General features: G+C 60.3%; 3 protein-coding genes across 5 annotated transcripts in view; 1 reads left to right on the top strand and 2 right to left on the bottom strand.

Annotated features, from left to right (window-relative positions):
• The window catches only part of ADAMTS7 (ADAM metallopeptidase with thrombospondin type 1 motif 7), a 42,945-nt gene extending 15,805 nt beyond the window's left edge, over positions 1-27,140 (top strand). Inside the window, exons 8-25 of one of the 3 annotated variants that reach the window (XM_047735693.1) lie at positions 875-1,018; positions 12,953-13,097; positions 13,886-13,978; positions 14,185-14,330; positions 15,464-15,633; positions 15,815-15,948; positions 16,818-16,938; positions 17,937-18,181; positions 18,380-18,521; positions 20,112-20,238; positions 20,500-20,713; positions 21,037-21,868; positions 21,995-22,398; positions 23,257-23,409; positions 23,711-23,884; positions 23,975-24,121; positions 24,615-24,777; positions 26,782-27,140. In XM_047735693.1, the coding sequence (XP_047591649.1) occupies positions 875-1,018; positions 12,953-13,097; positions 13,886-13,978; positions 14,185-14,330; positions 15,464-15,633; positions 15,815-15,948; positions 16,818-16,938; positions 17,937-18,181; positions 18,380-18,521; positions 20,112-20,238; positions 20,500-20,713; positions 21,037-21,868; positions 21,995-22,398; positions 23,257-23,409; positions 23,711-23,884; positions 23,975-24,121; positions 24,615-24,777; positions 26,782-26,939 (3,712 nt within the window). In that variant the 3' untranslated portion in view covers positions 26,940-27,140. Of the gene's footprint in view, positions 1-874; positions 1,019-12,952; positions 13,098-13,885; positions 13,979-14,184; positions 14,331-15,463; positions 15,634-15,814; positions 15,949-16,817; positions 16,939-17,936; positions 18,182-18,379; positions 18,522-20,111; positions 20,239-20,499; positions 20,714-21,036; positions 22,399-23,256; positions 23,410-23,710; positions 23,885-23,974; positions 24,122-24,614; positions 24,778-26,781 lie in introns of all 3 variants that reach the window. The other 2 variants (XM_047735692.1, XM_047735694.1) reach the window with 2 other exon arrangements.
• LOC125103744 (P2R1A-PPP2R2A-interacting phosphatase regulator 1-like) lies at positions 3,110-4,412 on the bottom strand. The gene has a single exon (XM_047735583.1). It carries the CDS (start codon positions 4,410-4,412, stop codon positions 3,510-3,512), a length of 903 nt encoding a protein of 300 aa, XP_047591539.1. The 3' UTR covers positions 3,110-3,509.
• The window catches only part of TBC1D2B (TBC1 domain family member 2B), a 67,000-nt gene continuing 60,990 nt past the window's right edge, over positions 21,262-27,271 (bottom strand). Inside the window, exon 14 of the transcript XR_007128505.1 lies at positions 21,262-21,272. The gene's annotated coding sequence lies outside the window, so the exon portion shown is untranslated. The remainder of the gene's footprint in view (positions 21,273-27,271) is intronic.

Raw genomic sequence — 27,271 nt, 5'->3', positions numbered from 1 at the left:
GGGCAAGTGCTCGGCCCTCTCTGGGCCTTTGTGCGTGCCCTGCTGGTCAAGCGGGTCAGATCCAGCGATGCTCACGGTTCCGGCCAGCTGGCCTGTCCACATGAGGCTCTAGGGTTAAGGGTGGTCCACGCGCTCAGCCGGCCGTGCGAGGGGGTCCCGGCTGTTCCATGGGGCCGCGCCTCAGGCCGCTGCTCCGATGATGGTGGCCCACAGCCAGGTCTGCCACTCAGAGGTTTGGGGGTTCATGGTTTACCTGCTCAGGCTCCTTGAGGGGCAGCGTGCAGGGTCTCGAAGATGCTCGTGGTGCTAGAAAGAGCACGGTGCCCTGGACCTGCCGTTCCCTGGCTGCGTTCCCTTGGCCGGGCCCCAAGCCTCTCTGAGCCCCCCCAGGCCGCTCTGAGGGCTGAGCAAGATGGGGTCTCTGCCAGGGCATAGCATGTCCTAAGTGCCAAGCCAACATAATCTTTCTTGGCTCTGTCTCAAGGATGGCGTCCTGAGAACCTTTCTGTGGTAGGGCAGCTCAGACGCCCCTCCTCCGGCTCACAGCCGCAGGCCGAGGACGAGGTCCGGGGGTGCTGGGCGCCAGGGAGCAGGCGCTGCCCTCCAGGCCGTGCCCCCCACTGGCCGGTCCCCGCAGGTGCTGTCAGGCTTAGGCAGGTAGCCCTGGAGGAAGGCTCAGGGAGCATAGCTGTCCCACCCCCATCGTAGGTCAGGGAGGCAGAGGCTCCCAGAGGGGTTGACCTTCCGGAGGCCGCACAGCAGTCTGATGGGTTTGCCCCGTGCAGGCGGGTGGGAAGGGGCAGGAGGCATCGGGAAGGGTCGGGCAGGTGCTCTTCCATGGCTCACCTGCCCCGCGGCCTCTGCTCTCACACAGCTTTGGCATTCAGCATGATGGAAACGGCAATGACTGCGAGCCTGTTGGGAAACGGCCTTTCATCATGTCTCCACAGCTCCTGTACGACACCGTCCCCCTCACCTGGTCCCACTGCAGCCGCGAGTACATCACCAGATTCCTGGAGTAAGCCCCGCTCGGGGTGGGAGGGGGGCGGCCTGGGCAGGGTTCCGGTGCCAGATGGAGGGTGGCAGAGAAAGGCAGCCAGTGGAGCTGGGGGCCAGCAGGTGGAGCTGGGGGCGGGTCTCCCCCTCCCCCTGGGCTGGAAGGAGAGGCCATCTGAACTGGGTCTGACAGGAACAGCTGACACACATGTAGAAGGGAGAGCAGTGGTATTTGCATGGGGTGGGGGGGCTGAGATACAAGGGACCTGAGGGCTGTCGGGAAGGCAGGGGGCGAGTACGGACTTGGGGACCATGGGTCCAGGATGGGGATGCGATCCTTGGGTTTGGGATGGGAAGGAAACCAGACAGGGCACAGGCCTGGCCACGTGGCCAATGGAGTCCAGGGAAAAGTGCCATTTACAGTGCCAAAACTTAAAGTTTTTCCTTTCTTTCATGTCCTCTAAATTTTGTTTATTTGCTATTTAGTGTTCTAAACAAAGAAAAACTTAAAAATTTAAATTATTAGCACACATCTTACTGTTGACCTTTATTTTGTGTAGCACTAGCTATAAGTGCAAGCGTAAGAGCCTCGACCTCCTATGTGAGTCACCGAAACGCCACAGTGCGCATAACCTGGCAGGATTTGTTCTGCTTCCTAATATGTGTGCGTTCTGCCCACACTCCCTGCCTTTCGCTTGCTAGCCAATAAGCAAAGTCTGAAGGGAGAAGGGTCTAGGGGCTGCCCCTGTCCCCTTCTGCCTCCTCGCTTCCAGTGCGCGCTTGGCTGAGACAGGGAATTAGGACCAGTAACAAAGGACAGCACAGCTCTGGTGGTTCATGTTTCTTGACACATCACTGCCTTCTTTCTGCATTTGGAGCAAGTTCTGGTTCCAGGGGACAGTGTGGCCTCTGGCCCCTGTTCCAGTGTAGACCGGGTGCTTTCTGGGCCCGTCCTAACATTGTCCTGTGGGGTCATCCTGCTACCGACTTTAGAGGGGATGCTTCTTTGTTCTGCTGGAGCACATTGCCAAGTAGCTTTCTGAGAAAAGGAGCATGGAGGTGAGGGGTTTGCTTGTTTGGAGGAGTTCCTTCTCTCCTCATCCCTGATTGGTAGTTGGATTTGATATCAGCCTCGAGCCGGAAGTCACCCGCCCTCAGCCTTTCAAAGACTTTTTCCCATCATCCTCTGGCTCCTAACGTTGCTGCTGAGAAGGCTCTTTCCAGTCTTATTCCCAGGCCTCTGTCGTGACCTCCTAAAATATCTGGAAGCTTTTCTTTCTCTCTTTCTCTCACGATGATTGGAAGTTTTGCAGTTGTGCCTTGATCTGTTCTGTTTTGGAGGGTTCTTGCTAGACGCTTTTTTTGTTTGTTTGTTTTAATTCCAGTGTGGTTGATGCGCAGCGTAATACTAATTTCAGGTATACAATTCAGTGATTCAACACTTGCATCCACCACCGGGTGCTCATCACGACAAGTGCCCTCCTTAATCCCCATCACCTGTCTCCCCCGTGACCCCCATCTCCCCTCTGGTGACCAGCAGCGTTTCCTCTAGAGTTGAGTCTGTTTCTTGGTTTGCCTCCTTCTCTTTCTTTACCCTTTTTGTTCATCTGTTTTGTTTCTTAAATTCCACATGTGAGTGAAATCACATGTTGTTTTGTCTTTCTTTCATTCTGCTTAGCATACTATCCTCCAGTCCCATCCACGTCATTGCAAATGGCAAGATTTTGTTCTTGTTGATGGCTGCGTAATATTCCATTGTGCGCGCGCGCGTGTGTGTGTGTACATGTGTACGCACCACATCTTCTTTTTTTTTTTTTTTTTTTTTAGTTTTTAAAAGAGTTTATTTATTTATTTATTTATTTATTTTACAGAGAGAGAGAGACAGCGAGAGCAGGAATACAAGCAGGGGGAGTGGGAGAGGGAAAGCAGCCTTCCCGCCAAGCAGGGAGCCCAATGCGGGGCTCAATCCCATGACCCGGGGATCATGACCTGAGCCGAAGGCAGATGCTTAACAACTGAGCCACCCAGGTGCCCCTAAATTTTTAAAAAAAATTTATTTGTCAGAGAGAGAGAGAACAAGTAGGGAGAGCAGCAGGCAGAGAGAGAAGCAGGCTCCCCATGAGCAGGGAGCCCAATGTGGGCCTCGATCCCAGGACCCCAGGATTGTGACCTGAGCTGAAGGCAGACGCTTAACCGCTTAACCCACTGAGCCACCCAGGTGTCCCTCAGACATTTCTTTTAAGTGACCACAAAGCTTTTAATTTATCCCATTTTTCTTTTTCAGAGAACCCTCCCCACATGTTCCCACCCCCAAACACTGTAACTATTGAGAATTAGAACTACAGACTTAAGGAGAAACTTTTCCTTTTCATCACTGGCGGAAAACAACGTCAGAGAATGAAGGTGCCCTCTTTTTTATTTTATAGATCTGATGTGTCAGATGGAGGCTCTTTGGTTGGCAAAGCCTTGAGCAGACTGGGAAGATTCTATATCTGACTAGGCCAAATCTTCTCCTACTCATTCGTATCAGACTGTTGAGCAGTATCGGAAGAAATCATGCTGGTAGTGCCTTGGAAAAGTTTCTTTGGCTGATCTTCAAATATCATTTCACCTTTTCTTTTTAATGGTCCACAGATACTTGGTCTAATAATGTTGGTGGGGTTTTGACTTCCTATTGGAAATTGTTGAGTGGGACTAGGAACGGGACTTGGAGGCAAAGTGGTGTAATTCACACAAGTTTGTAACGATGGAGGAAAACATTGCTTCCCAATCCCCTGGGTGGGAGGAGCTGCTGGGGATACTGGAATTAAATCGATGCTTTTTGAAGATGGTTTCTCTAAATTACTGTCACTCAGGCTCAAACTCTCTTCCCAAGACCGACTTATCCGTAGTGCGGTTTGTACCTCCCATTCATGCATTGCTTCTCTAGTCATTAAGTTCATGCCTTCCTCCTGTTTGATTTGATGAAGGCGACCAAAGGAAGCACGGATGGGGATGGGAGAAGGTGGTAAAAACCCTTTGCAGCCAGGATAATCTTTTGAAGATGAAAATGTGGTCATGTCAATCACAGACCTGGAACTCTTCAATGGCACTGTATTGACCAGACAATGTTGTGCCATAAGAGTTGGGTCATTTCTTGGAGTTACCATGTCAGCTTGGAACACCTGTGAGTTATCACCAAGCCCACTGATCAAAGGGGCGCTGTTGGATCTTCTCAGCATGTCATCTTTGGTGGTTGAACTCGACAGCAGCTCCAAGTCTAGTTCCATTTTCTCTTGTGCCATGTCCGCGTCGAGGAAGAAACCACTGCTTGGTTGGAAGTTCTCAAGGTTTTCTGGCTCCCATTCACACAAGGACAAATCAGCTGTCGCCTTCGAGAATCCGTAGGGTGCCCGCACCACATCTTCTTTACCCATTCATCTATCGAGCAGCTCTGGGGCTGCTCCCATATCTTGGCCATTGTAAGATAACGCTACAATAAACAGGGGTGCACATATCCCTTCAAATTAGTATTTTTGTATCTTTGGTTAAATACTTCAGTGCAATTGCTGGGTCGTAGGGTAGCTCTATATTTAACTTTTTGAGGAACCTCCATCTGTTTTCCAGAGTGGCTGCCCCAGCTTGCATTCCCACCAACAGTGTAGGAGGGCTCCCCTTTCTCTGCATCCTCGCCAACTCCTGTTGTTTCCTGGCGTGTTCATTTTAGCCATTCTGACTGGTGTGAGGTGGGACCTCCCTGTGGCTGTAAATTGCATTTCCCTGAGGATGAGTGAGGCTGAGTGTCTTTCATGTGTCTGTTGGCCATCTGTGTGTCTTCTTTGGACAAATGTCTTTGGAGAAATGTCTGTTTGTCTCCCGCCCATTTTTAGCTGGATTATTTGTTTTGCGTGTTGGGTTGTATCAGTTCTTTATATATTTTGGATACTAATCCTTTATTAGATATGTTGTTTGTAAATACCTTCTCCTGTTCCATAGGTTGCCTTTTAGTTTTGTTGATTGTTTCCTTCACTGTGCAGAAACTTTTTATCTTGATGTAATCCCAATAGTTTACTTTTGCTTTTGTTTCCCTTCCCGGAGACATAGCTAGAAAAAAAAAGTTGCTACGGCCAACGTCTGAGAAATTACTGCCTGTGCTCTCTTCTAGGATTTTTATCATTTCATGTCTCATGTTTAGGTCCTTAATCCTTTTTCAGTTTATTTTCATGTATGGTGTAAGAAAGTGGTCTCGTTTCATTGTTCTGCATGTGGCTGTGCTGTGTTCCCAGCACCATTTGTTGAAGAGACTGTCTTTTTTCCATTGGACATTCTTTTCTGTTTTGTCGAGGATTAACTGACCATGTGACTGTGGGTTTGTTTCTAGGCTTTCTGTCCTGTTCTATTGATCTATGTGTCTCTTTTTATGCCAGGATCATAGTGTTTTGATTCCTACAGCTTTGTAGTATATCTTGAAGCCCGGAATTGGGATGCCTCCAGTTTGGCTTTTCTTTTTTAAGCTCGCTTTGGCTATTTGAGGTCTTTTTTGGTTCCAACCAAATTGTTTGTTCTAATGCTGTGGAAAATGCTGTTGGGTGTTTTGATCAGGGTTGCATTAGATCTGTAGATTGCTTTGGGAAGTGTGGACATTGCAATAATTTTTGTTCTTCTAACCCATGAGCATGGAATGTTTTTCCATTTCTTTGTGTCGTCGTCAATATTTTGTAGTTCTCACAGTACAGATCTTTTTCCTCTTCAGTTAAGTTTATTCCTAGGTACTTTATTATTTTCGGTGCAATTATAAATGGGATTTTTTTCTTAGTTTCTCTTTTACTGCTTCACTGTTAGTGTGGAAAGACGCAATCGATTTCTGTATGTTGAGTTTGTATCCTGGGATTTAGTTTTTTGGTTGAGTCTTGAGGGTTTTCTATACATAGTATCATATTCTACTTCCTTACCAATTTGGATGGCATTTATTTATTTGTTTATTTATTTAGAATGACTGCTGTGGCTAGGACTTCCAGTACTATGCTTTGTAAACGTGGTGAGTGTGGACATTTTTGTCTTCTTCCTGATCTTAGAGGAAAAGCTCTCAGTGTTTTATCATTGAGTGTGATGTTGGCTATGGATTTCTCATATGTGGCCTTTATCATGTTGAGGTTCATTCCCTCTCAACTGAATCTACATTGTTGAGGGGTTTTATCATGAATGGATGTTGTACTTTGTCAGATGGGTTTTCTGTGTCTTTTGAAAGGACCACATGGTTTTTATCCTTTCTCTTACTCATGCATCGCATTGATCGATGTGTGAACCTTGCACACATCGGAATAAATCCCACTTGATCAGGGTGAGTGATTTTTTAAGTGTATTATTGGATCCAGATTGCTGGTGTTTTATTTACTTTATTTTATTTACTTCATTTTATTTTTTTAAAGATTTTTATTTTATTTATTGGACAGACAGAGATCACAGTCAGGCAGAGAGCGGGAGAAGCTGACTCCCTGCTGAGCAGAGAGCCCAATGCAAGGCTCCATCCCAGCACCCTGAGATCATGACCTGAGCTGAAGGCAGAGGCTTAACCCACTGAGCCCCCCAGGCGCCCCGGGATTGCTGGTATTTTATTGAGAATTTTTGCATCTATGTTCATCAGGGATCTTGGCCTGTAATTCTCTATTTTAGTGGGGTCTTTGTCTGGTTTTGGCCAGGTAATGCTGGCCTCAAAATGAATTTGGAAGTTTCCTTTCTTTTCTGTTTTTTAGAATCGTTTGAGAAGAACAGGTATTAACTCTTCTTTAAGCGTTGGCATAATTCATCTGGGAAGCCATCTGGTCCTGGACTGTGGTTTGTCAGGAGTTTTTTGTTTTTTGTTTTTTAAAGATTTTATTTACTTATTAGTCAGAGCGAGCGAGCGAGCACAGGCAGACAGAGTGGCAGGCAGAGGCAGAGGGCAAAGCAGGCTCCCCTCCGAGCAAGGAGCCCGATGTGGGACTCGAACCCAGGTTGCTGGGATCATGACCTGAGCCGAAGTCAGCTGCTTAACCAACTGAGCCACCAGGGGCCCCTGTCGGGAGTTTTGGATGACTTATTCGGTTTCATGGCTGGGATTGGTCTGTTTAAATTTTCTGTTTCTTTCTCATTTCTTTTTGGGAAGTTTTACATTTCCAGGAATTTATCCGTCTCTTCCATGTTGTTCTGTGTATCGAATCATAGTTTTTCTGAATTACAGCCCTTTGTATTTCTGTGCTGCCCATTGCTACTTCTCATCTTTCATCTCTGGTTTTGAGTCCTCTCTCTCCTTCCTCTCCTGTCTCCTCTCTCTGTCTCTCTCTCCTTCCTCTCCTGTCTCCTCTCTCTGTCTCTCTCCTTCCTCTCCTGTCTCCTCTCTCTGTCTCTCTCCTTCCTCTCCTGTCTCCTCTCTCTGTCTCTCTCTCCTTCCTCTCCTGTCTCCTCTCTCTGTCTCTCTCTCCTTCCTCTCCTGTCTCCTCTCTCTGTCTCTCTCTCCTTCCTCTCCTGTCTCCTCTCTCTGTCTCTCTCTCCTTCCTCTCCTGTCTCCTCTCTCTGTCTCTCTCTCCTTCCTCTCCTGTCTCCTCTCTCTGTCTCTCTCCTTCCTCTCCTGTCTCCTCTCTCTGTCTCTCTCTCCTTCCTCTCCTGTCTCCTCTCTCTGTCTCTCTCCTTCCTCTCCTGTCTCCTCTCTCTGTCTCTCTCCTTCCTCTCCTGTCTCCTCTCTCTGTCTCTCTCTCCTTCCTCTCCTGTCTCCTCTCTCTGTCTCTCTCTCCTTCCTCTCCTGTCTCCTCTCTCTGTCTCTCTCTCCTTCCTCTCCTGTCTCCTCTCTCTGTCTCTCTCCTTCCTCTCCTGTCTCCTCTCTCTGTCTCTCTCTCCTTTCTCTCCTGTCTCCTCTCTCTGTCTCTCTCTCTCTTTTCTCTCCTATCTCCTCTCTCTGTCTCTCTCTCTTTGTTTTGAAGAGTCCAGCTAAATATTCACCAATTTTGTTGATCTTTTCAGAGAACCAGCTCCTGGTTCCATTGCTCTGCTCTTGTTAGTTTCTATCTCATTCACTTCCGCTCCGATCACTTCCTTCCTTCCTTCCTTCCTTCCTTCCTTCCTTCCTTCCTCCTTCCTGCCAGTTTGGGGTCTTCTTTGTTCTTCTTTTCCTGGCTCCCTCACGGGTAAGGTGGTTGGGTCACCTCCGTGAGACTTTTCTTGCTTCTTTAGACCTGGTGGATGCCTTTTCCTTAAAACTCCTGTCTTTTCTGAAAAGGTTCCTGTGTTATTTGATCATTTGTATTTTCCCCTTTGGGAACCCTCAACTTTCAGCTGCTCTCACATTCCTTACAGTTTTTCTACTGGTTTTTCTCTCTGTTTTCTGGAGGACATCCTGTGTTCACCTTCTGTTAAGTTTTCTCCACTATACTTTGAACTTGTAGTTCCTTATTCGCTAAATCATATCGTTCTATGCCAAGCGTCCGCAGTCGCGGCTGCCTCGCTTCTCTCTGAGCTCATTCCTTACATGGGTTAAACTCTTCTCTTCCGTGGCCTGCAATATCTTTCTTTCCTTAATTTAGTTTTATTGATTTATTTAATAAATTTTGTTTTGTTTTATTTATTTATTTGAGTGAGAGAGGACACAGCGAGAGAGGGAGCACACGCAGGGGGAGCGGGGGAGGGAGAAGCAGTCTCCCTGAAGAGCAGGGAGCCTGATGCGGGGCTCGATCCCAGGACTGTGGGATCATGACCTGAGCCGAAGGCAGATGCCGAATGACTGAGCCACCCAGGCATCCCCTTTCCTTAATTTTAAAAACCATTTCATGGGGCGCCTGGGTGGCTCAGTGGGTTGGAGCCGCTGCCTTCGGCTCAGGTCATGATCTCAGAGTCCTGGGATCGAGCCCCATATCGGGCTCTCTGCTCAGCAGGGAGCCTGCTTCCTCCTCTCTCTCTGTCTGCCTCTCTGCCTACTTGTAATCTCTGTCTGTCAAATAAATAAATAAAATCTTAAAAATAAATAAATAAATAAATAAAAACCATTTCATGTTAAAGGGTTTTTTTTTTTTAATTAATTCATTTATTTGACAGACAGAGATCACAAGTAGGCAGAGAGGCAGGCAGAGAGAGAGGAAGGGAAGCAGGCTGCCTGCAGAGCAGACAGCCCGATGCGGGCGGGGCTCGATCCCAGAACCCTGGGATCACGACCTGAGCCGAAGGCTTTAACCCACTGAGCCACCCAGGCGCCCCTCATGTTAAAGGGTTTAAGCCAGTTCAGCTTCTTCTCGTGCCCAGGAGGCGGCCCTGGGATACCAGCTGGGAGGCCTCCAGGACCAGCAGGCTTCTGGAGTCAGTGCGGAGGGAGCTGCCAGGGTGGGGCTGTGTCTTCGGGAGGAGCACCGAGGGCCCTTTCTGGAGTGGTTCTGTTTCCCCAGAGATACTCTCCTCTTGTCCTGGGAGCTGCGAGTCCGGCCCTAGCATTCTGGCACCAGGTGGGGAAGGGCTTTGGCAGTTTCCTGTCCTTCCCTGTGTGGACTCACACATGTCCCCTTCTCTGTAGGTCTGTCTGTAGGTGTCCCAGGGCCAGATCCCCCGGGTCAGCCTCTTCAGAGAGTGACCCCGGCGCTCTGCAGGCAGGGAGGTAGCCATCACCTGGCCACAGGGTTGCGGGACTGAAGGTGGGGTCTGATGTCTCCTATCCCCAGCCCGGGCCTCCATGGCTCCTTGGGCCCTAAGCCTGAGCCCGTGTCGGGTTCTGCTCCTGGCTGGTGTCTCCAGCAGGCCTCGGCCTCCGACTCTCAACCACCCCCAGCTCTGCCCTCACTCACTTCGGCTTTCCGGCGTCCAGAATTTCGCTGACATTTGTCCTGCGTCCTTGTCACCACCCCCTTGCCTTGTGCCCTTGTTTATTCTTTTGCTGTCATCCTGGGGGGGCGCGTGGAGCTCCATCTGCCGTGTTTTTCTAGAAGTCCCTCACTGTGGGTTTATGTGGGGACAAGAGCGTGTTCCCTGTGGGTGTGAGCAGGGACTCTGGCCTCTGCGGCGGAGGGATGGCTGCGGGGCGGCTGGGGTGATGGTTAGGGCCTGGACTCTGGCCTTGGCTCTTGCCCGTGTTGGCAGACATGTCCCATGGGGCTCCTGACCGGCCTGCCTCGAGGCGGCTGCTAGTATCCGGCCTGTTGCCAACCCCGTGGTTCCTGCTCGGTGCTGGTGCCTCTCACCACGACTTCTAAGCAGCCCGATAAGACAGGTCTGAACCAGCGTGGTAGCCCGTGCAAGGAGAGCAGGCCTGGAAAAAGTCCCAAGGGCGTGTCTCCTGTCCCCCCTCCCCGTGCGAGGGGAGTCTCCCCCACAACACCCCCAGGGCCTGTTCCCAGCTGTCCCCACCCAGGGAGCCGCCCAGCACCCTGCCTGCAGGACACACACGCACACACAGGCACACACGGGGTCTCTGTGCTCTTTGCTGGAATGTATGAGGGCCTTGGCTTGGGGCCTGGGGCGAGGGCGGGAAGATGGGGCCAGAGCCTGAGCCTGCTGGGGCCTTTGGGAGGTTGGTGGTGGTGGGGGGGGAGCACCGAGAGGAGGGGCACCAAGAGGGGCCTTGTGAGGGCGAAGGCGGGAGAGAGGCAGGCCTGTGTGGAGGGTGCTTTCCCTTCCCTCCACCCTGGAGGGCCAGGAAAGGGCTAAGGAAAGGGGGTCCCAGGAGGGAGGCGTGGTGCCAGCCCGTCTTCCATCTCCCTGCTGGGGCTGGATGGGCTTCACCCAGTAGGGTCTGGACGGGTGAGAGCCACATGCACTCTGGGGCCAGGCAGCGTTCCCTGAGCCTGGGGGAGGCTCAGAGGCCCTCGCAGGCCGCCTGGCTTTCCCTAGCGGACCAGAGCTCCCCGGCCCCCCTGCAGACAGCTCTGGGCATGTGTTCGCGTGAGGGGCCTGGCGGGGAGCCGGCTGGAGGAAGGAAGGGCTGGCGGCCGCTGCCCCTGTGACTTTCCCGGGTAGATGGGGCTATTTATACCTCTGTAGCTCTGGCTCCCTTGGGCAGCCTCGGCCTCCGGAGATGAGGTCCCCCAGGGAGCGGGACGGGTGGCCCAAAGCTGCACGGCGGGGCGTGGAACGGGGGGTGCCGACTCCCCATCCGCACTTGGGCCTGAATATGGCCCTGATTTTGGTGGTGGGTCCCGCGTGGGTCCCCAGGGCTCCGACCCCTCACACACGTAGGATGGCTACTCCAGCCGCCCGGCCCACAGGACATGACACATGGCAAGTTCCAGCCAGGAGACAAAGACCAGACTGGGGCTGTTGCGGAGGCCTGTCGGACCCCGAGCTGGAGGAGCCCCCAGCCTGGGTCTGAGTCAGAGGGGTGGGCCGGCCCTCCTAGCCGAGTGTCTTGAATTGCAGGAAAGAAGGAGCCCCAGGGCCAAGCTGAACCTGCCCCCCACACCCCCAGCTGACACTTTGCCCCAAAGGCCAGGCCAGTGGTCAGAACGGGCCTTTCTCAGCCGGGGCTCCGCTGCCATGGTTTCGAACTTACACTGGGGTGAAGCATTTGAGGTCAGGCGTGTGGGTGGAGGGGAGGAGGCCTGCCCTGGGGCCGCCCAGCGAGTGGGTGTGTGTGGCCACTGGCAGCTTGGGCCAGCATCGGAGCCTGACCTCTAGGGCCTTGGGGTGACACAGGACGCTGTGCTTCGGGCCCTGCGTGTGTGTGGAGAGGGAACAGGTGTTTGAGGAGCGACCAAGGAGCTGGCCGGTGATCACTGGGGGGCAGAGGCCTGGGGCCCCTTGCTACTCATTTGCCAACACTCAGTCTGGTTTCCACTAGCACGGGTGGTCCAGGGGGTCTGGGGAGGGGTCCCCAGGGTCCTCCACAGGGTCTAATCTCAGAGGCTGGGTTCTTGGCCGCTCCAGTTGGAGCTCGGGCCTCAGGAAACCCCACAGACACCCACACTGCCCTAGCCCCCACAGCTTCCCTCCGAAACTTGGAGGAACTCCGGGATCCCAGAGGCTCCCTGCCCCGGCTTCCCCGTATCTTTCACCGGCCCTGCTGTCCTGTGGTGTCTCCTCTGTGCCTGTCAGACCCCAATACCTGTCACCTCTGCCCTTCTGACCCTAACCAGGATCCTCTGCTTATCTGGTCCCCCGCCTGCTACCAGGCACCCTAAGCACCCCAGACTGGAAAACTGGAGGGTCTCTGCTGACCGTCCCCTGCCTGGCTGGGGTGTCCTTGCTGCCTGGGCCAGCTAGCTACCCATCGCCCCCAACCTCAGCTCTCACCAGCCGCTGCTGCCCCAAGGGAGGTCCGGGTCACTTCCCTGACTCCTGCAGGACAGCAGTGAGCCCTGGGCTGGGTGCTCAACCTTAGGGGTGTGGCCAGGGCAGCGGGTTGGACACTGGCCCCCAGAGCCAACAGCTTTGCCCAAGGGGCCCAGGGAGAGACGCGCTGGCAGAGGTGGGTCCGAGCCGGCCTGGGATGCCCTCTGCAGGCCCCTTCTGCCTCCGTGCGCCCTGCCTGCTGGTGTGGGTCCCCTGCTGGGGAGGGCTGGAAGAGGGCAGACAGGGCTTTCCCTGGCCCCGTGGGCCGCCATCCCCCACAGAGACCCGAGACCTCAGCCCCGGGTGGGACGGACAGGGGTGGCTGCTGTATCAGCTGCCAGCTGATGCTCTCCAGATCCCAGAGTGAGGGGGCCCTGGCCCCAGGCTGCGGGGTGGCGGCTACGGGAGCTCCGGGCAGGGCCAAGGGCCACCTGGGCTGGACAGTTTCTGCAGGAGGGCGTGCAAAGCAGCTCGTGCAAATGTGTGACCTGGGGAGTGGGGCTCGTTGTTCAGCGGCCAGAGGACCTGGAGGTCAAGGGGAGGGAGTGGGAGCACCCTGAATGCTAGCTTGGGGATCAGAGGGTGGGCTGTGGTGAGCAAGGACGGTTGGTGCTCTGTGCCCTCCCCTCCCCTCAGAGGCCTCCCCCATGGGTCTCTCAGGCTGCCCCCCTTGCCCTGTCCTGTGCCCTCTCTGCAGCCGAGGGTGGGGCCTGTGCTTGGACGACTCCCCCAGCAAGGATGTCATCGACTTCCCTTCCGTGCCACCCGGGGTCCTCTACGATGTGGGCCACCAGTGCCGCCTCCAGTACGGGGCCTACTCTGCTTTCTGTGACGACATGGATGTGAGTGTGGGGTGCACACAGGGCGGGGGGCTGCCTCCCCAGCCTGCAGTGTGTGCTGGTTTGGGTTCGTCCCCTTATGGGGTATCTGGGAGACACCACGGGCTGTGGGATCCACTGCAGCTTGTGAGGCACAGACCCGGGTGCGATTTCTGGGTGGACCCTTGGCGGACTGTGGATTCGGGCAAGCCCCTCACCTCCCAGGGCTGTGTTATAAAGGGCAAAACAAAAGCTCCGCTGCGTGGCCCCTGGGAAGATCGCCTGAAGTGAAGGCCATCACCCTATAAAAGAGTACCCAGGCTTATGGGGGGGGGGGGGGCGGGGCGGGTGTCTTTCTGGTGAGTGGGCGGGGCCGGAAGAGGTGTGGGTGGAGCTGGTATGAGTGGGTGGGGCTGGTTATGAGTGGGCGGGGCCGGGAGAGGCATGGGTGGAGTTTGTATGCGTGGGCGGGGCTGTGAATGGTGTGGGTGGAGCTGGTGTGAGTGGGCGGGGCTGGGAGGTGAAGCCCTGGGGTGAGTGGGTGGGGTTAATTGTGAGTGGGCGGGGCTGGAAGGGCTGTGGGTGGAGTTATAAGTGGGTGGGGCTGGGAGGTGTATGGGTGGAGCTGGTATGAGTGGGCGGGGCTGGAGATGCTCTGAGCAGCAAACCCCAGGGCTGGGCACCCCAGCACCGCATAGTTGGGGGAAGATGGGAGGGGCCCACTGGGAGTCCCATCTGCAGCCCCACCCCCTTGCCACCCCCAGAGGCCCCAGGCAGGGGTGAGAGTATGGCCTGTGTTGTCCTCCTTGCAGAATGTGTGCCACACTCTGTGGTGCTCTGTGGGGACCACCTGTCACTCCAAGCTGGACGCGGCCGTGGATGGTACCAGGTGTGGGGAGAACAAGGTAGGGGTGCTGCAGCCCCCGCTGTAGGGGTGGGTGCATGGGGAGAGGCCTGGCTCCTGTCAGTTGCTCCATCCCGTTTTACTCCTGCTTTGCTCCAGGGAGGGCCTGGGTGCTGGGGGACTGGGAGGGGGCCCCTGACTCCTCCATCCCGCCGGGGTGGGGATGACTGGCGGCCCTGGTGGTGTTTCCATCCCCATCTGTCTCAGTGGTGTCTGAATGGGGAGTGCGTGCCCGTCAGCTTCCGGCCCGAGGCTGTGGATGGCGGCTGGTCTGGCTGGAGCGCCTGGTCAGTCTGCTCGCGGAGCTGCGGCGTGGGTGTGCAGAGTGCTGAGCGGCAGTGCACGCAGCCCGTGTGAGTGCGGGGCTGGGGACACCAGGGGCAGGTAGGATGGGGCGCCCTGAGCAGAGTCAGCCCCAGCCTCCTGTGCTCCGGAGTGTCCCCATAGAGACCACGTCTAGAGTATCCAGAGCCACCTTGGGTCAGTCAGAGGGCATCCCGGAGGCAGCAGAGTCCCAGTGCTGGCCGCAGTGCAGAGAGGGGAATGTCAAGGCCCAGCAGCTCAGGAACTGACTGGAGGGAGGTTAGACCCTGGACCTTAGAGGGATCAGGGTTAAAATCCCCTGTCTACTCCTCCTCTGGGTCTCAGTTTCCAGGGAAACCGTACTCTGGGGTGACTGCAGTGGGCAGCCCCCAGCAGAGCTAAAGCATGAAAACCCCAACTGGTCAGTGGGAAGGGCATAGTAAGGACTCACATCGGAAGTGCCTGTGGGTCTGAGACCAGAGGGGACAGCTGTGTGCCCTGGGACAAGTGACTTCATCTCTCTGGGCCTCAGTTTCCCCACCTATAAAGGGTGATCTGAAGAATCAGGAGAGGCTGAGCCAGCGGTAGTGCGGATCGAGGAGCTCCCTGGCTCCTTCGGACGAGCCCTCTTGGCAAGGCTGCCCTTCTTGGTGCGGGACTCAGAGCCGGCCCGGTCTAGGGCCCGGTGCTCGGCATCCTGGCCTGGGCTGGGTTGGGGGCAGCCACCCTGGCCCAGATAAGGGTGGGGTTCAGGTGCTGTGCTTGCGGGTGCCACCAGGAATGAGTCTGCAGACACGGGGTATCCTTGGGGCCCTAGGTCTCCTGGGCCAGAGATGGGGTGCTGGCCCCTTCCCCAGCTCGTCCCAGGCTCCCGACAGTGCTCTGCATGGGCAGCACCGTCCCCGTTTGATAGGCAGGCGAGCAGACTGGAGCCCAGACAGGGCCGAAGACATGCCCGGGGCACACTGCAGGGTGGGGGCAGAGCCAGCTTCCGGCAGCCCCGGTTCCCCCCACAATCCCGTAGGTCCTCATACACAGGGAGAGGGTCTAGGCCAGAGCCGGGGGTGGCGGCCGTTGGAGTCCCCAGAGTCCCCAGAGTCAGCCCGAGGGCTTGCTCCGGGACCCAGGTACACCGTCGGCGCTCACTGTGTGCTCTCCCGGCCCTACCCGGCTCTCCCCACAGGCCCAAATACAAGGGCAAGTACTGCGTGGGCGAGCGGAAGCGCTTCCGCCTGTGCAGCCTGCAGGCCTGCCCGCCCGGCCGCCCCTCCTTCCGCCACGTGCAGTGCAGCCGCTTTGACGCCGTGCTCTACAAGGGCCGGCTGCACACGTGGGTGCCCGTGGTCAATGACGGTGAGTCCTGCCGCCCACAGGCCACGGCAGCCCCGGGGCCGGGTCCTGGGGGCCCAAGGTCACCCGCCGCAACGCGGGGGCCCACTCCCCTGCGATCAGTCTGGCTGAGAGCCAGCCACCCTGGGGCCTCCCTGACTCCTGCCTTGGTTGTCCCTCATGTGTCTTCTGCTTGGGGCCCCAGTGAACCCCTGTGAGCTGCACTGCCGCCCGTCCAACGAGTACTTTGCTGAGAAGCTGCGGGACGCCGTGGTCGACGGCACCCCCTGCTACCCAGGCCAGCCCGGCCACGACCTCTGCATCAATGGCATCTGCAAGGTGTGCCTGAGCCGGAAGAGCGTTTCCCCCGCTAGCCCCCAGTGGGTTCCCCCACAACCTCCCCCGCGCCAGGTTCCCTGCCAGCCCCGCCCCTCCCCAGACTGTGCAGTGGGCTTCCCGGCTCTGCCATCCCATCAGCAGAGACCCCCACCCCTACCGGCGCCGGGGCCCCAGACTCTGCACCATGGACCTTCTCACCCCCTCCGTGCGCACCGTCCACGGCCTGCACTGCGCAGCCCCCGCCGGGAAGCTGGTCCCCAGCCATAGCCCCATGCCCTTCTGCATCCATGACCCCAGGCAGCGGGTCTCTCTGTCCTAGAAATGCAGCCCATTCCTGCCTCCGTATCACGGGGTTCAGTGAGGCCTCTGCAGGGACCCGCGGGGCTTGGGCTGGCCGAGTGCGTCAGTGTTTGCTGGCGACACGTCCTCTTTCCAGCGCCAGCGGTGGCCTGTCCTCCTCGCCCGTGTCCCTCTCCCCCTGCTGTCCCCGCCTTGCAGCCCCTGGGGTTGGGGAGCAACAGGGAGGTGCTCGCCCAGGGCCTTTGACATTGATCCCTGCTTCTGGGAGACTTGGTCCACCCTGGGTGGGCATCCCTGGGGTGCCCGTGCCCCGCCTGCTCGGTTCACAAAACGTGCCCTCTTGTGCCTCATGCCCCTCAGCATGGCTTTATGGCCCCGACGGACCTCCCCGTTTCTCACTGGGGAAGCGCGCTCAGGGAGGCAGAGGGTCCCGCCTGAGGCCAGAGGGCACGACTGGTGGGCAGGCCTTGAGCGAGGAGGCCCTCCTCCTCGCTCTGGCAGACCCGGCAGCTGGGGCCGGGGCTGGGGGCTGGCGGCTGGCACGAGGGCCTCCCTCCCGTGTATTCCAGAATGTGGGCTGTGACTTCAGGATCGACTCTGGGGCCGTGGAGGACCGCTGTGGCGTGTGTCACGGCAATGGCTCCACCTGCCACACCGTGAGCGGGACCTTCGAGGAGTCTGAGGGCCTGGGTATGGGCTGGCGTCCCTGGTGGGGGGAGCTCCTAGGTCGGTGTCCCCTCCTTGGTCCCCGGGGTTCCCACCCAGCCTAGAGACGGAAGCAGGGAAGCCGCCCAGACTGGTCCTGGCCATTGTTGGGGCGCCTTGGCCCAGATGCAGAACTGTCTTCAGAGGGCACCCTCCTGCCTGGGGACCCCGGGTAGGCTGATTGGGGTGATGATGGGTGGCCCCAGACCTTTCAGAGGTCTCCTCCCTTCTGGGGAGGCTTCAGAGACCCCCAGCACCACTCCCACACCCCCAGGTCTGTTTCACAGACATTGCTTGAGCGCCTACTGTGTGCTAGGTGAGGAGGGCACAGAGGCGAGGAGCTCACAGTCTGATGAGTGGCCGAAACGTTTAGTGTGCAGTGTCTAGTTTAGGCTGAGAGCGCTGTGGAAGGAGGTCCTGACCAGGGGCATCCGCGGGGACTTCCGGGAGGAGGTGGCAGGTTAGCTGAATCACAAAAGGGTCAGGGGAGGTGGGAGAGGTGTTGCACTGGGAAGAAAGATACGGAGGCGCATCTCTGTCCAGGACTGAGGGTTGGGGTGCCATGGGCTCTGAGTGCCGGGCCAGGACACCCAGCTGCAGCCCACAGAGCCCAAGGCACGTTCCTTGGGCCTCAGTGTCCCCATCTGTCAGACGGGGGTGACGGCGGTACCTGTGCCCTAGGGGGAAGCACATGGAGTCTGTGAAAGGACAGTGAGGCTGGCAGTGAGGACAGTGTCCAGGGGAAGGGCCAGGCTGGTGGCACGGACTGCAGCCCAGTGTCCAGGAGGGGGTGAAGACAGTGGGTCCTGGTGGCAGGACTTCAGGGGCCTTCGGAGGTTTGCTCGGTGACCCAGGACAGAGGGATGCCTCTGCCTTTTGCAGAGCTCAGAATCTTGAGCTCTTGGTGGGATCAGCCGCCAGGGGGACCAGGAGGAGAGGGGACGACCACGCCCCTTACCCTTGGCACCATGCCTGGCCCACAGGCTACGTGGATGTGGGGCTGATCCCGGCCGGTGCCCGTGAGATCCGCATCGAGGAGGTGGCGGAGGCCGCCAACTTCCTGGCCCTGCGCAGCGAGGACCCCGAGAAGTACTTCCTGAACGGGGGCTGGACCATCCAGTGGAGCGGTGACTATCGGGCGGCGGGCACCACCTTCACATACACACGCACCGGCGGCCGGGAGAGCCTCACGTCCCCTGGCCCCACCCACGAGCCCATCTGGATCCAGGTGCCTGCCCCCCTGCAGGACTCGGATGGGGGAGCAGGGTGGGGCCCGAGGGACTCAGCCCGCGCCCTGCCCTCCTCTCCCCGCCTGTCCTGCGGCCGCCCTGGGGCCCAGAATGGTCAGGCTTGGCTCCTTGGGGGTGGCTGTATGGGTGGGTGGAGGGGACACCTGGTGCTCACAGCCCTTGCCCGCCGCCCCCAGCTGCTGTTCCAGGAGAGCAACCCCGGGGTGCGCTATGAGTACACCATCCACAGGGAGGTAGACAGTCCTGGCGAGGTCGAGCCGCCCGAGTTCTCCTGGAGCTATGGGCCCTGGACCAAGTGCACGGTCACCTGCGGCACAGGTGAGGACGGGTCGGCCCAGGGTCTCTGAGCAGCGGGGCCGGCTTCTGCCTCCAGCTCAGTGCTGGTTGGCGAGCGCCCACAGACTGGAGCGCTGGCCCCTGGACCCCCGCAGCCCTGCGTCTGGAGTGGGGCTGCTGAGAGCCACGTCATACGGGTCTGCTGGGATGGGGCAAGGCCGGCACCATGCTGCATGTGGCCCCCAGAGAGGACGCAGCCATCCCACCCTTTGCTCACATGGCTCACCCCGACTGGCCTCCCGCCTGTGTCTCTGCCCCGTGCCGGAGACCTGACCCAAGGTCCCTGTGAGTGTGGGCCCCGTGCCTCCCCCAGCTCCTGCTGCAGAGGCACGCCCACTGCCCCTCAGTGTCCGGGGAGCTTGGCATCGGGAATCCGGGACACACATCTGAGCGTTCCCAAAAGTGCTCGTTTGATGATAAGATGAACACCGGCCCCCGAACCTTGGCACAAATCTTCAAAAGTTGTTAGAAGGCTCTTGCGCCACGTAAGCGTCCCTAAACTTACAACCATGAAAGCAAATCCATTGGACAGACTAGACAACGGGGCCTTGTTCGGTGGAGTGGTGGCGGCCGTCGGGGGTGCGTGCTGAGCTGTGGGTGCGGTCCCTGGCCCCGGCTGGCTGGAGTGGCTCAGGCCCCGGGGGGTGGTCCAGGCTGGAAGGATGGCCTGGGGTGCCCTTAAGGACCCAGGAGCTTCCTCCTGTCAGTGAGTCCCCGTCACACCTGTGAGATGGCTCTCTCCTGGCCTCTTTACAGTCCAGGCAGGAAGGAGGGGCCTGGGGCTGACCCCCACGGGGGACTTGTGCCCTCTTCTCCCTGGAAGGACTGTGCCCCAGACCTCCCTCAGTGCACAGGCACTACAGCAAGGGCCCACGGTTACCTTGCACAGCAGAATTCTGTTAGGGAGGGAGGGAGTGGGTAGGAGGTGGGAGACTCAGGCTGAGGAGATCCACTCTCCTGGTCTGTGAGGGAAGCAGGGACAAAGGCAGAGCCTGCTAGAGGGGGTCCTGCTGCTGGAAACGGGGGGGGGGGGCGTGGTGAAGGTGAGTGGCACAGCTGTGCAAAGACCCAGAGGCAGGTGGTGGCAGGACAGGAACATGGACAAAGGTGGCAGGGACTGTGGGGCTGGAGAGGAATGTCTGTCTGCTGGGGGGGAGGAGAGGTCTGATGAGTTTCCTCGCTGCTCCCCCTTTTCTGAGCACGGACCCTGCTAGGAGGGAGGCGCTCAGGCCGGGGTTGGGTTTGCAGGACTCCATGATGTCCTCACTCACTGGCGGCTTCGAGGCAGGTATTACTGCTACAGACAAAGATGCTGAGGTTCAGAGAGGCCCAGTGAGCTGCCCAAGGCCTCCCAGCTAGGAAGCCAGAGGGCTGGCCACCGGCCCCCGAGCCTGCACACTCTGCTCCCCTCCAGGGCCAGAGGAGTAGGCCGGGAGGACAGTGAGGAGGAGGAGGGAGGACTTGCTCTGGGAGCGACTAGCAGAGTGGATGTGGGTTTGTGTTGGGGTGCAGGGCAGCTCAGGTGGGGGCACCCTTGGTGCCAGGCTGAGGCTGAGCCCCCGCGGCCCCCAGGGGTGCAGAGGCAAAGCACGCGCTGCAGCGAGCGACAGGCGGGGCCCGTGGACGAGAGACACTGTGACCCCCTGAGCCGGCCCGATGACAGGCAGCGGAAGTGCAGCGAGGAGCCCTGCCCAGCCCGGTGAGCCGGCCCCCCACTGCCCCCTCTTCTGGGGACCCCAGCGGAGCAGAAGGAGCAGGGCAAGGCCTCTCTTTCCAAGCCCCAGGGGCTGGCTGCCCCCGCCCCACCCGGCCTGCCCGGGACATCCCAGGTGTTGTGTGTTCGGGGGCTCAGATGGGCTCGGGACTTGCCTGGCTCCCCCAGGGGTGAGGGGGGAGGAACACGGGGGGCTGCGCCCTGAGCCGTGGGGACCCCGACGCTGACAGCCCGGGTGCCCGGCAGGTGGTGGGCGGGGGAGTGGCAGCAGTGCTCCAGCTCCTGCGGCCCCGGGGGCCTCTCCCGCCGCACCGTGCTCTGCATCCGGAGTGTGGGGCTGGACGAGCAGAGCGCCCTGGAGCCGCCCGCCTGCGCCCACCTCCCCCGGCCCCCTGCTGAGACCCCTTGCAACCGCCACGTGCCCTGTCCAGCCACCTGGGCCGTGGGGGACTGGTCTCAGGTGAGCATCAGCACGGGAGGGCCCGGCCCCAGCTCAGCCATCGGGCTTGGGCTCTGGGCAGGTGGAGGCCGTCTTCAGGGGTCCCTGACTGCCCCACGGCGGGAGGGAGGGAGGTGGGGGCATTCCCCGGCTGGCCCGTGTCCCCACAGCCCCGGGGACAAGGGTGCCCCGGCAAGCCGCTGCCACCACCGGCCATGGTCTCGAGTTGGACAGGGCCGGATAGAGCGGGCCTACACCTCTCATCTGACCTCGAGCAGGAGCAGGTACCCCACTGGACCCCAGCTTCCCCTGGTCTGTGCCCCTCAGCCTGGTTTCCTCTGCAGTGCTCGGCGACGTGTGGGGAGGCCACTCAGCACCGAATTGTCCTCTGTACCAACAACACCGGCGTCCCCTGTGATGAGGCCCAGCGGCCAGCCACTGTGGCCCCCTGCTCCCTGCTGCCCTGTCCTCGGGGCCCGGACCTCGAAGGCTCAGGCAGCGGCTCCTCCAGCCGCGAGCTCTTCAATGAGATCGACTTCATCCCCCCACGCCTGGCCCCACGCCCTCTGCTCCCCTCATCCTTTGAGCCAGCTGGCATGGGCAATGCCATCGAGGAGGACCCGGAGCTGGGCCCGCCGGGGCCTGTGTTTGTTGACGATTTCTACTATGACTACAACTTCATTAACTTCCACGAGGACCTGTCCTATGGGCCCTTCAACGAGCCAGACCCAGACCTGGCAGGGGCAGGGGACTGGACACCCCCACCGCTGAGCAGTCCTGCCGAGTCCCCCACAGGCACCCCCCTGCCAGCCTCAGAGCCTCCTGGGACCGAAAAGGAGGGGGCACTGGGAGACGGGACCCCTGCCCCTTGGCCCAGCCAGGCTGGCCGCTCTCTGGCCCCACCCTCAGAGCAGGCCCCTGGGAACCCCCTAGTCAATTTCTTACCTGAGGAGGACACCCCCACCGGGGCCCCAGACTTGGGGTTCCCTAGCTGGCCCTGGCCCCCCACTTCAGTCGGTGGCATGGAGACACCTGCTGCCCCTGGGGGCCAAAACAGGCTCCCGGGAGGGGAAGACAGCCGGAGCCAGCCGTACCCCCCACGCTGGCAGGGGGCCAACGAGCTCTATGAGGACGAGGAGGAAGACTTAGACCCCCGAACAACAAGCCTGCCCCAAGGACCCCACCCCACGTCTCCCCCTTTGCCCTCCTTTAGCACCAGCCGTGCTTCCCCCAGTCCTGACATAGGAGATCCATGGACGGTGGGGACCGTGGCCTGGGAACCAGTTCTGGGCGGTGGCCAAGGCCCTGTGGACACCAAGCTGTGGCCCCCCATCGGGGGAGATCCTTCCCCTCCTCCCCCAGCCACTCTGCCAGCCACCTGGGCCGGGGCCAGCCCCCTGGAACCGGGCACTCCCACCCCTTCAGCCCCGTGGGACCTGCAGACCGAGGCTGTGCCAGGAACCTTCCTTCCGATGCCCACCCCTGGCCTTGAGCACACATTTTGGGGGCTGGCCCCAGGACCTGTGGGCCAGCCTGAAGGCCCTGGCTCTGAGGTGCCCCGGAGCCCCGTGCTGCTGCCTGTACCAGCTCAGGACAGTTCGGCCAATAGCAGCAGAGTCCCCGAGGCCAAGCCCCTGGACCCCGGCCTGGCCGAGGACTGGCCACCGGCCGGGAATGCCAGCTGGGAGGTTGGAAGCTGGAGCGAGGTAAGGCGCTGGGGTCGAGTAGGCCCTGCTGACCGCGCACTCGTCGGGAAACGGGCCCTGCGTCTCAGATGTGTGGGGATGCCGGGATCTGGGGACTGGCAGCCCGTGACCCCAGATCATCCTGTTGCCCTCTGTGTGCCCCCGGGGGCAGTCTGTCCTGTCAGCCTCAGGTTTCCATGTGAGCAGGGGGGGCAAGGGGCCCATCTTCCAGTCTCCGGGTCTCTTGAGGTCCGTGCCGGAGCAGCACAGGGGGCCACAGTGTAGGGAAGGCGGAGTCGCACACGGAGCGCGGCAGCCAGGAGCCCCGACCCTCAGACTCCAGCTTGCTTGCTCCCGGCACTGTCCGGGACAGCTGTGCTGGTGTGGAAGCCCTTCTGGGGCTCCCAGGCCCAGTGGAAACCCACTGGGGTCAGTGGGCCTCAGCCCTTCTTCTCCAGGGGCTGCTCAGACCCTTGCCACCTGGAACGCCCTCGGGGCCCCACCCTGCTCGGTCAGGGGCCTCGAGGTCTGAACTTGATAGACAGAGGCTGAAGGGCGCCCGCACATCATCCCTGTGGAAGTTGTGTCCAGACGCCTCATTTTGGGGTGGGGAGGGACAGGCAGGGACTCCACGAAGGATCCAGATTCACTTCCTAGGGGATTTTGGGGAGTAGTGAACCTGGTCGTGACCACGAGGCCCCCTCCTCTGTCCCCTGTGAGTGGGGACAGTTGTGTCTCCTTGGAGGCGGGTGGAAGAGTTCATTTTGCAGATGGGGAAGGCGAGGCGCTGGCTCCCCCGCCCCCCCGATGGGTGGCCCCGGCTGGGATGGCATGAGGTGGTTCCCGCCCTCACGCCTGTGCCCTGGCCCCGGTCCCTAGTGCTCCACCACCTGTGGCCTGGGCGCCGTCTGGAGGTCCGTGCGCTGTAGCTCCGGCCGCGAGGACGACTGCCCTCCCGCTGGCCGGCCCCAGCCCGCCCGCCGCTGCCACCTGAGGCCCTGTGCCGCCTGGCACACGGGGAACTGGAGTAAGGTGTGTGGGCCTCGGGGTGCATGCCAGGTCCGCCCAGCCCCCTGTGCAGGCTGGGGCGGGGGGGGCTCTGCGCCTCCGTCCTTGGGCTCGTGTGGCTGCCTCCTCCCCTTTCCCTGGGTTGCCCGGACCTGCTGTGAGCCTGTTGGCTGCCGGCTGCCCTCCCCCTCAGGGTTTCATTGTCCCCGCCGCTCCCTTGTTCGTCCCCGTCCACCTGGCCCCTGGGCAGCTGCCCTGGCTCCTGGCCAGATCTCTCGGTGTTGTGGGGGCACGGGGTCCGCTCACCCCACACCCCGGCCTGCAGTGCTCCCGCAGCTGTGGCGGGGGGTCCTCTGTGCGGGACGTGCAGTGCATGGACACGCGGGACCTGCGGCCGCTGCGGCCCTTCCACTGCCAGCCGGGGCCGGCCATGCCGCCTGCGCGCCGTGCCTGCGGGCTGCAGCCCTGCCTCAGCTGGTACACCTCTTCCTGGAGGGAGGTGAGGCTGGGAGAGCCCAGGGCGGGGCGGGGGGTGTCCTCAGACTCTGGCTGCACCCCAGCCCTCTCCCTGCCTGTCCCACCCTTCCAGTGCTCGGAGGCCTGTGGCGGTGGCGAGCAGCAGCGTCTGGTGACCTGCCCGGAGCCGGGCCTCTGTGAGGAGACGCTGAGACCCAACAGCACGCGGGCCTGCAACACGCACCCCTGCACGCAATGGGTGGTGGGGCCCTGGGGCCAGGTGAGCCAGCCCACGGGCGAGGTTAGGGTCCCGCAACCCAGGCCTCCTTGTCTCAGGAAGGAATCGCCCCGTGCTGTGCACCAGGCGCTCTGGTCACCACACACGGTGTTGGCAGCCAGGCGAGGGCCTGTGATATCATGGCAGGTGCTAGGATGGGGGGGCCAGGGTGAGGCCTGCGGGGCTCAGTGGTTGGAAGCCTGACAGGATGGAGGGCCCTGGTGGAGGCACTTGCCACCACCTCCTCTTGGCTGCCCATGGCTGTGGCCGGCCCTGCCGACCTGTGTCAGGGTTTGCCCCCTACCCTCCGGGGGCTCCTGGGCTCCTCCCTGGCCCTGCAGGGCTCTGAGGGGCTGGGGTGGGGCGGGGCGATGGGGTGGGAGCCGTTGGTTGCAGGGACTCGCCTAGGGAAGGTACTGGCAGTGCCTCAGGGGTGCCCTGCCCCCCAGGTCCCAGCCTGGCCCAGGGGGACCCTGACCTCCCCCGCTTTGCGCAGTGCTCAGCGCCCTGTGGCGGTGGCGTGCAGCGGCGTCTGGTCCGGTGTATCAATACCCAGACGGGGCTGCCCGAGGAAGACAGTGAGCAGTGCAGCCACGAGGCCTGGCCCGAGAGCTCCCGGCCGTGCGGCGCCCAGGACTGCGAGCTCGCCGAGGCACCCCGTGAGTCAGTGGCGCCGTGCGCGGGGTTGGGGTGGGGAGGACCAGGAGACGGGATCCTCGGTGGCCCACAGAGGACTGTGAGGCTGCGGGCCAGAGCTAAGGGGGTCCAGCCTGATGGGCGCCCCGCGGGCACCCCGCTCTAGGGCAGGAAGGGGGGTGGCAGCAGACACGGCCCCCAAGTCGCTGTGTGACCTCCAGCAAGCTCCCTTTCCCCCTGGTGTCCATGGCCCACTGAGTGAGGCCAGGGGTGGGTGAGCCGCCGGCCCCCACTCTGGCTGGGGGAGGGGTGCCCAGAGCATGCACCGTGGCCGCAGAAGGTGGTCTCCCTGCCAGGGTCTGGCTGGCCGCTGGCAGCTGGCTCCTTCCCGGCCAGCTGTGTCCTCCTGGAAGAAGGACCCGAGCCAGAGGTGGCCAGGGACCCGGCACACGTGCCTTCCGGCAGCCCAGCCTCCCTGGCACTGCTAAGTGCAGGAAGCTGGCCCTGGACTCACACCTGGGCCCCTTCCCAGCTCTGTGGCCTTAGGCTCCACTTCCTGGGCAGCCCCCAGGCCTGGGCAGGGTGAGCACCTGAGCAGAAATAAGGTGCTGAGGGGAGGGCCCAGGAGGTGCTCGGGGAAGGTGGTCACTGTCTGTGCGGGTAGCCGCCGTGAGGTCAGGAAGAGAGCTCAGGGCCCCTCTGTCAGTGGGGGGACCCTGGTGGCTTCTGTGCCTCTCAGCCGCTGCCCCCCCCCCGCCCCAACAACAGTCTGCAGCCGTCAGGGTGGCCGTCAGTGCCTCAGGGACTTGCCCCGACCTGCCGTCTCGATGCCATGGGCTCCTGGTGGCCCTGGTCCAGGCCCAGAGGAGAAGTGGCCTTGCCACGCTGCCCTGGCCTCCTCCCATCCCAGGGCCCCAGACCCCTGCAGGGGTGCCGCTTGCCCTGCCCCGACGCTGGCCCCCGTGGGACTTCCCAGCAGCGGCTACAGCACCTGTCTCCACATGGGAGCCGCCCACAGCTCCTTGCGGCCCTTCACACTGGGCTCCGGGCCATGGGAGCTTGGGTGGCTGGGCTGTCTGCTGGGAACTGAGGCCAGGGGTCTGGTGGACTGCAGGCAGGGGGCTGGGGAGCTGGTTAGGTGGCTGAACCGCCAGGTGTCCCCCATGAGGCATTCAGGGCGGAGGCTGGTGCGGGGAGGGCACTGGGACGCCAGGATCCTGGAGCCCCAGGATGTTTTGATGGTTTGGGGAATGTGTGACAAGACATTTAGAAAGCCTGGAAACTCCAGGGTGTGTGGTCACCACGGTGAGCAGCTGACTTAGCGTGACCCACATCCGTTTGTGGGGAGGAGGGTCACTGGCAGAGGAGGGAACTGTCCCCCCACCCCCCGAGGTTAAGCAGCTTGCGTGAGGTCACACAGTGAGAACAGGACGCAGGTCTGCGGCCAACAGCTGCTACCTCCTGCCCAATGCCAAGCCCACGGCTGTGCATGGTCGTTCCTTCCCTCCTCCCCCGGGACGTCTGCGGGTGCGAGCTGGGCAGCTGGGGGCCGTCCGCGGCAGCGGGAGCAAGGCCAGGAGGCTGGAAGTGAAGTGCTTCCCAAAATAGCTCCGATAAGCACAGGGTGGGAGGGCCAGCCAGCTGCAGCCTTCCTCCGTCCCTGCTCCGGAGGCCCGGCTTGTACGGGGAGAGCCCAGGCCCACCCCTTCTCCCCAGGCCTCCGGCCTGGAAGCTGAGGCTGAGGCCAACCTGGGGGGTTGCAGGGGGTCAGGAGGGATGGAGAGGGGCGGCAGCAGGCTGGCTGGCTTCTCAGGAGCACTTGAGTTGGTCGGGGGTGGGGGTCCCAGGGCCTTTCCTCTGGAAAGCGGGGTGTAGCCGGGTCAGTTCCCCAGAGACCTGGGGGTACAGGTGGGACAAGGCCAGCAACAGTTGGAGCCCAGAGACCCTGGGAGTGGCAGGCGGCCCGCCACGGCGTCCAGGCTCCAGCCTGAGGGGCCTCCCTGCCCTGCCTCCCCCTGTCTTCACAGGCTGTGAGCGGGACCGTCTGTCGTTCGGCTTCTGTGAGACCCTGCGCCTGCTGGGCCGATGCCAGCTGCCCGCTGTCCGCACCCAGTGCTGCCGCTCCTGCCCCACTCCGGGCCACGGAGCCCCCTCCCGCGGCCATCAGCGGGTCGCCCGCCGCTGACCACCCCCGTCCGGGACGCACGGATCCGCCGACCCCTCACCCAGACGCACGGACCTCATGCCCCACTGGGGGCTGCACCCCGAAGGTGCTAACCCGGCCTGCTGGTGGTGGGCTGGGGACCCCTCCCCCAAGAAAAAGTATTTTTTTAACGGTTTGCATAACCTTTATTATTATTATACATAAACAAGCACCCAGTTCTAATCTGCCGCGTGGCTTCCTCTCACACTGGGAGAGTTTCAGGGCCCGTCTCCTGCTCTCCGTCCTCCTCATGTGACCCTGAGGTATATGGTGGCCTCCATGGGTGTGGGGAGCAGTGGTCCTGGCCACGCTCG

Source organism: Lutra lutra, chromosome 7 (assembly GCF_902655055.1).
Source record: "Lutra lutra chromosome 7, mLutLut1.2, whole genome shotgun sequence".
In the NCBI taxonomy this organism is placed as follows: domain Eukaryota; kingdom Metazoa; phylum Chordata; class Mammalia; order Carnivora; family Mustelidae; genus Lutra; species Lutra lutra.
The sequence above is the reverse complement of the archived record's forward strand: the minus strand, read 5'-3'. Positions and strand labels throughout refer to the sequence as shown.

Excerpts from the sequence above, each read along its gene's own strand:
- LOC125103744 (XM_047735583.1), bottom strand. The coding sequence starts at position 4,412 with ATGGGTAAAGAAGATGTGGTGCGGGCACCCTACGGATTCTCGAAGGCG.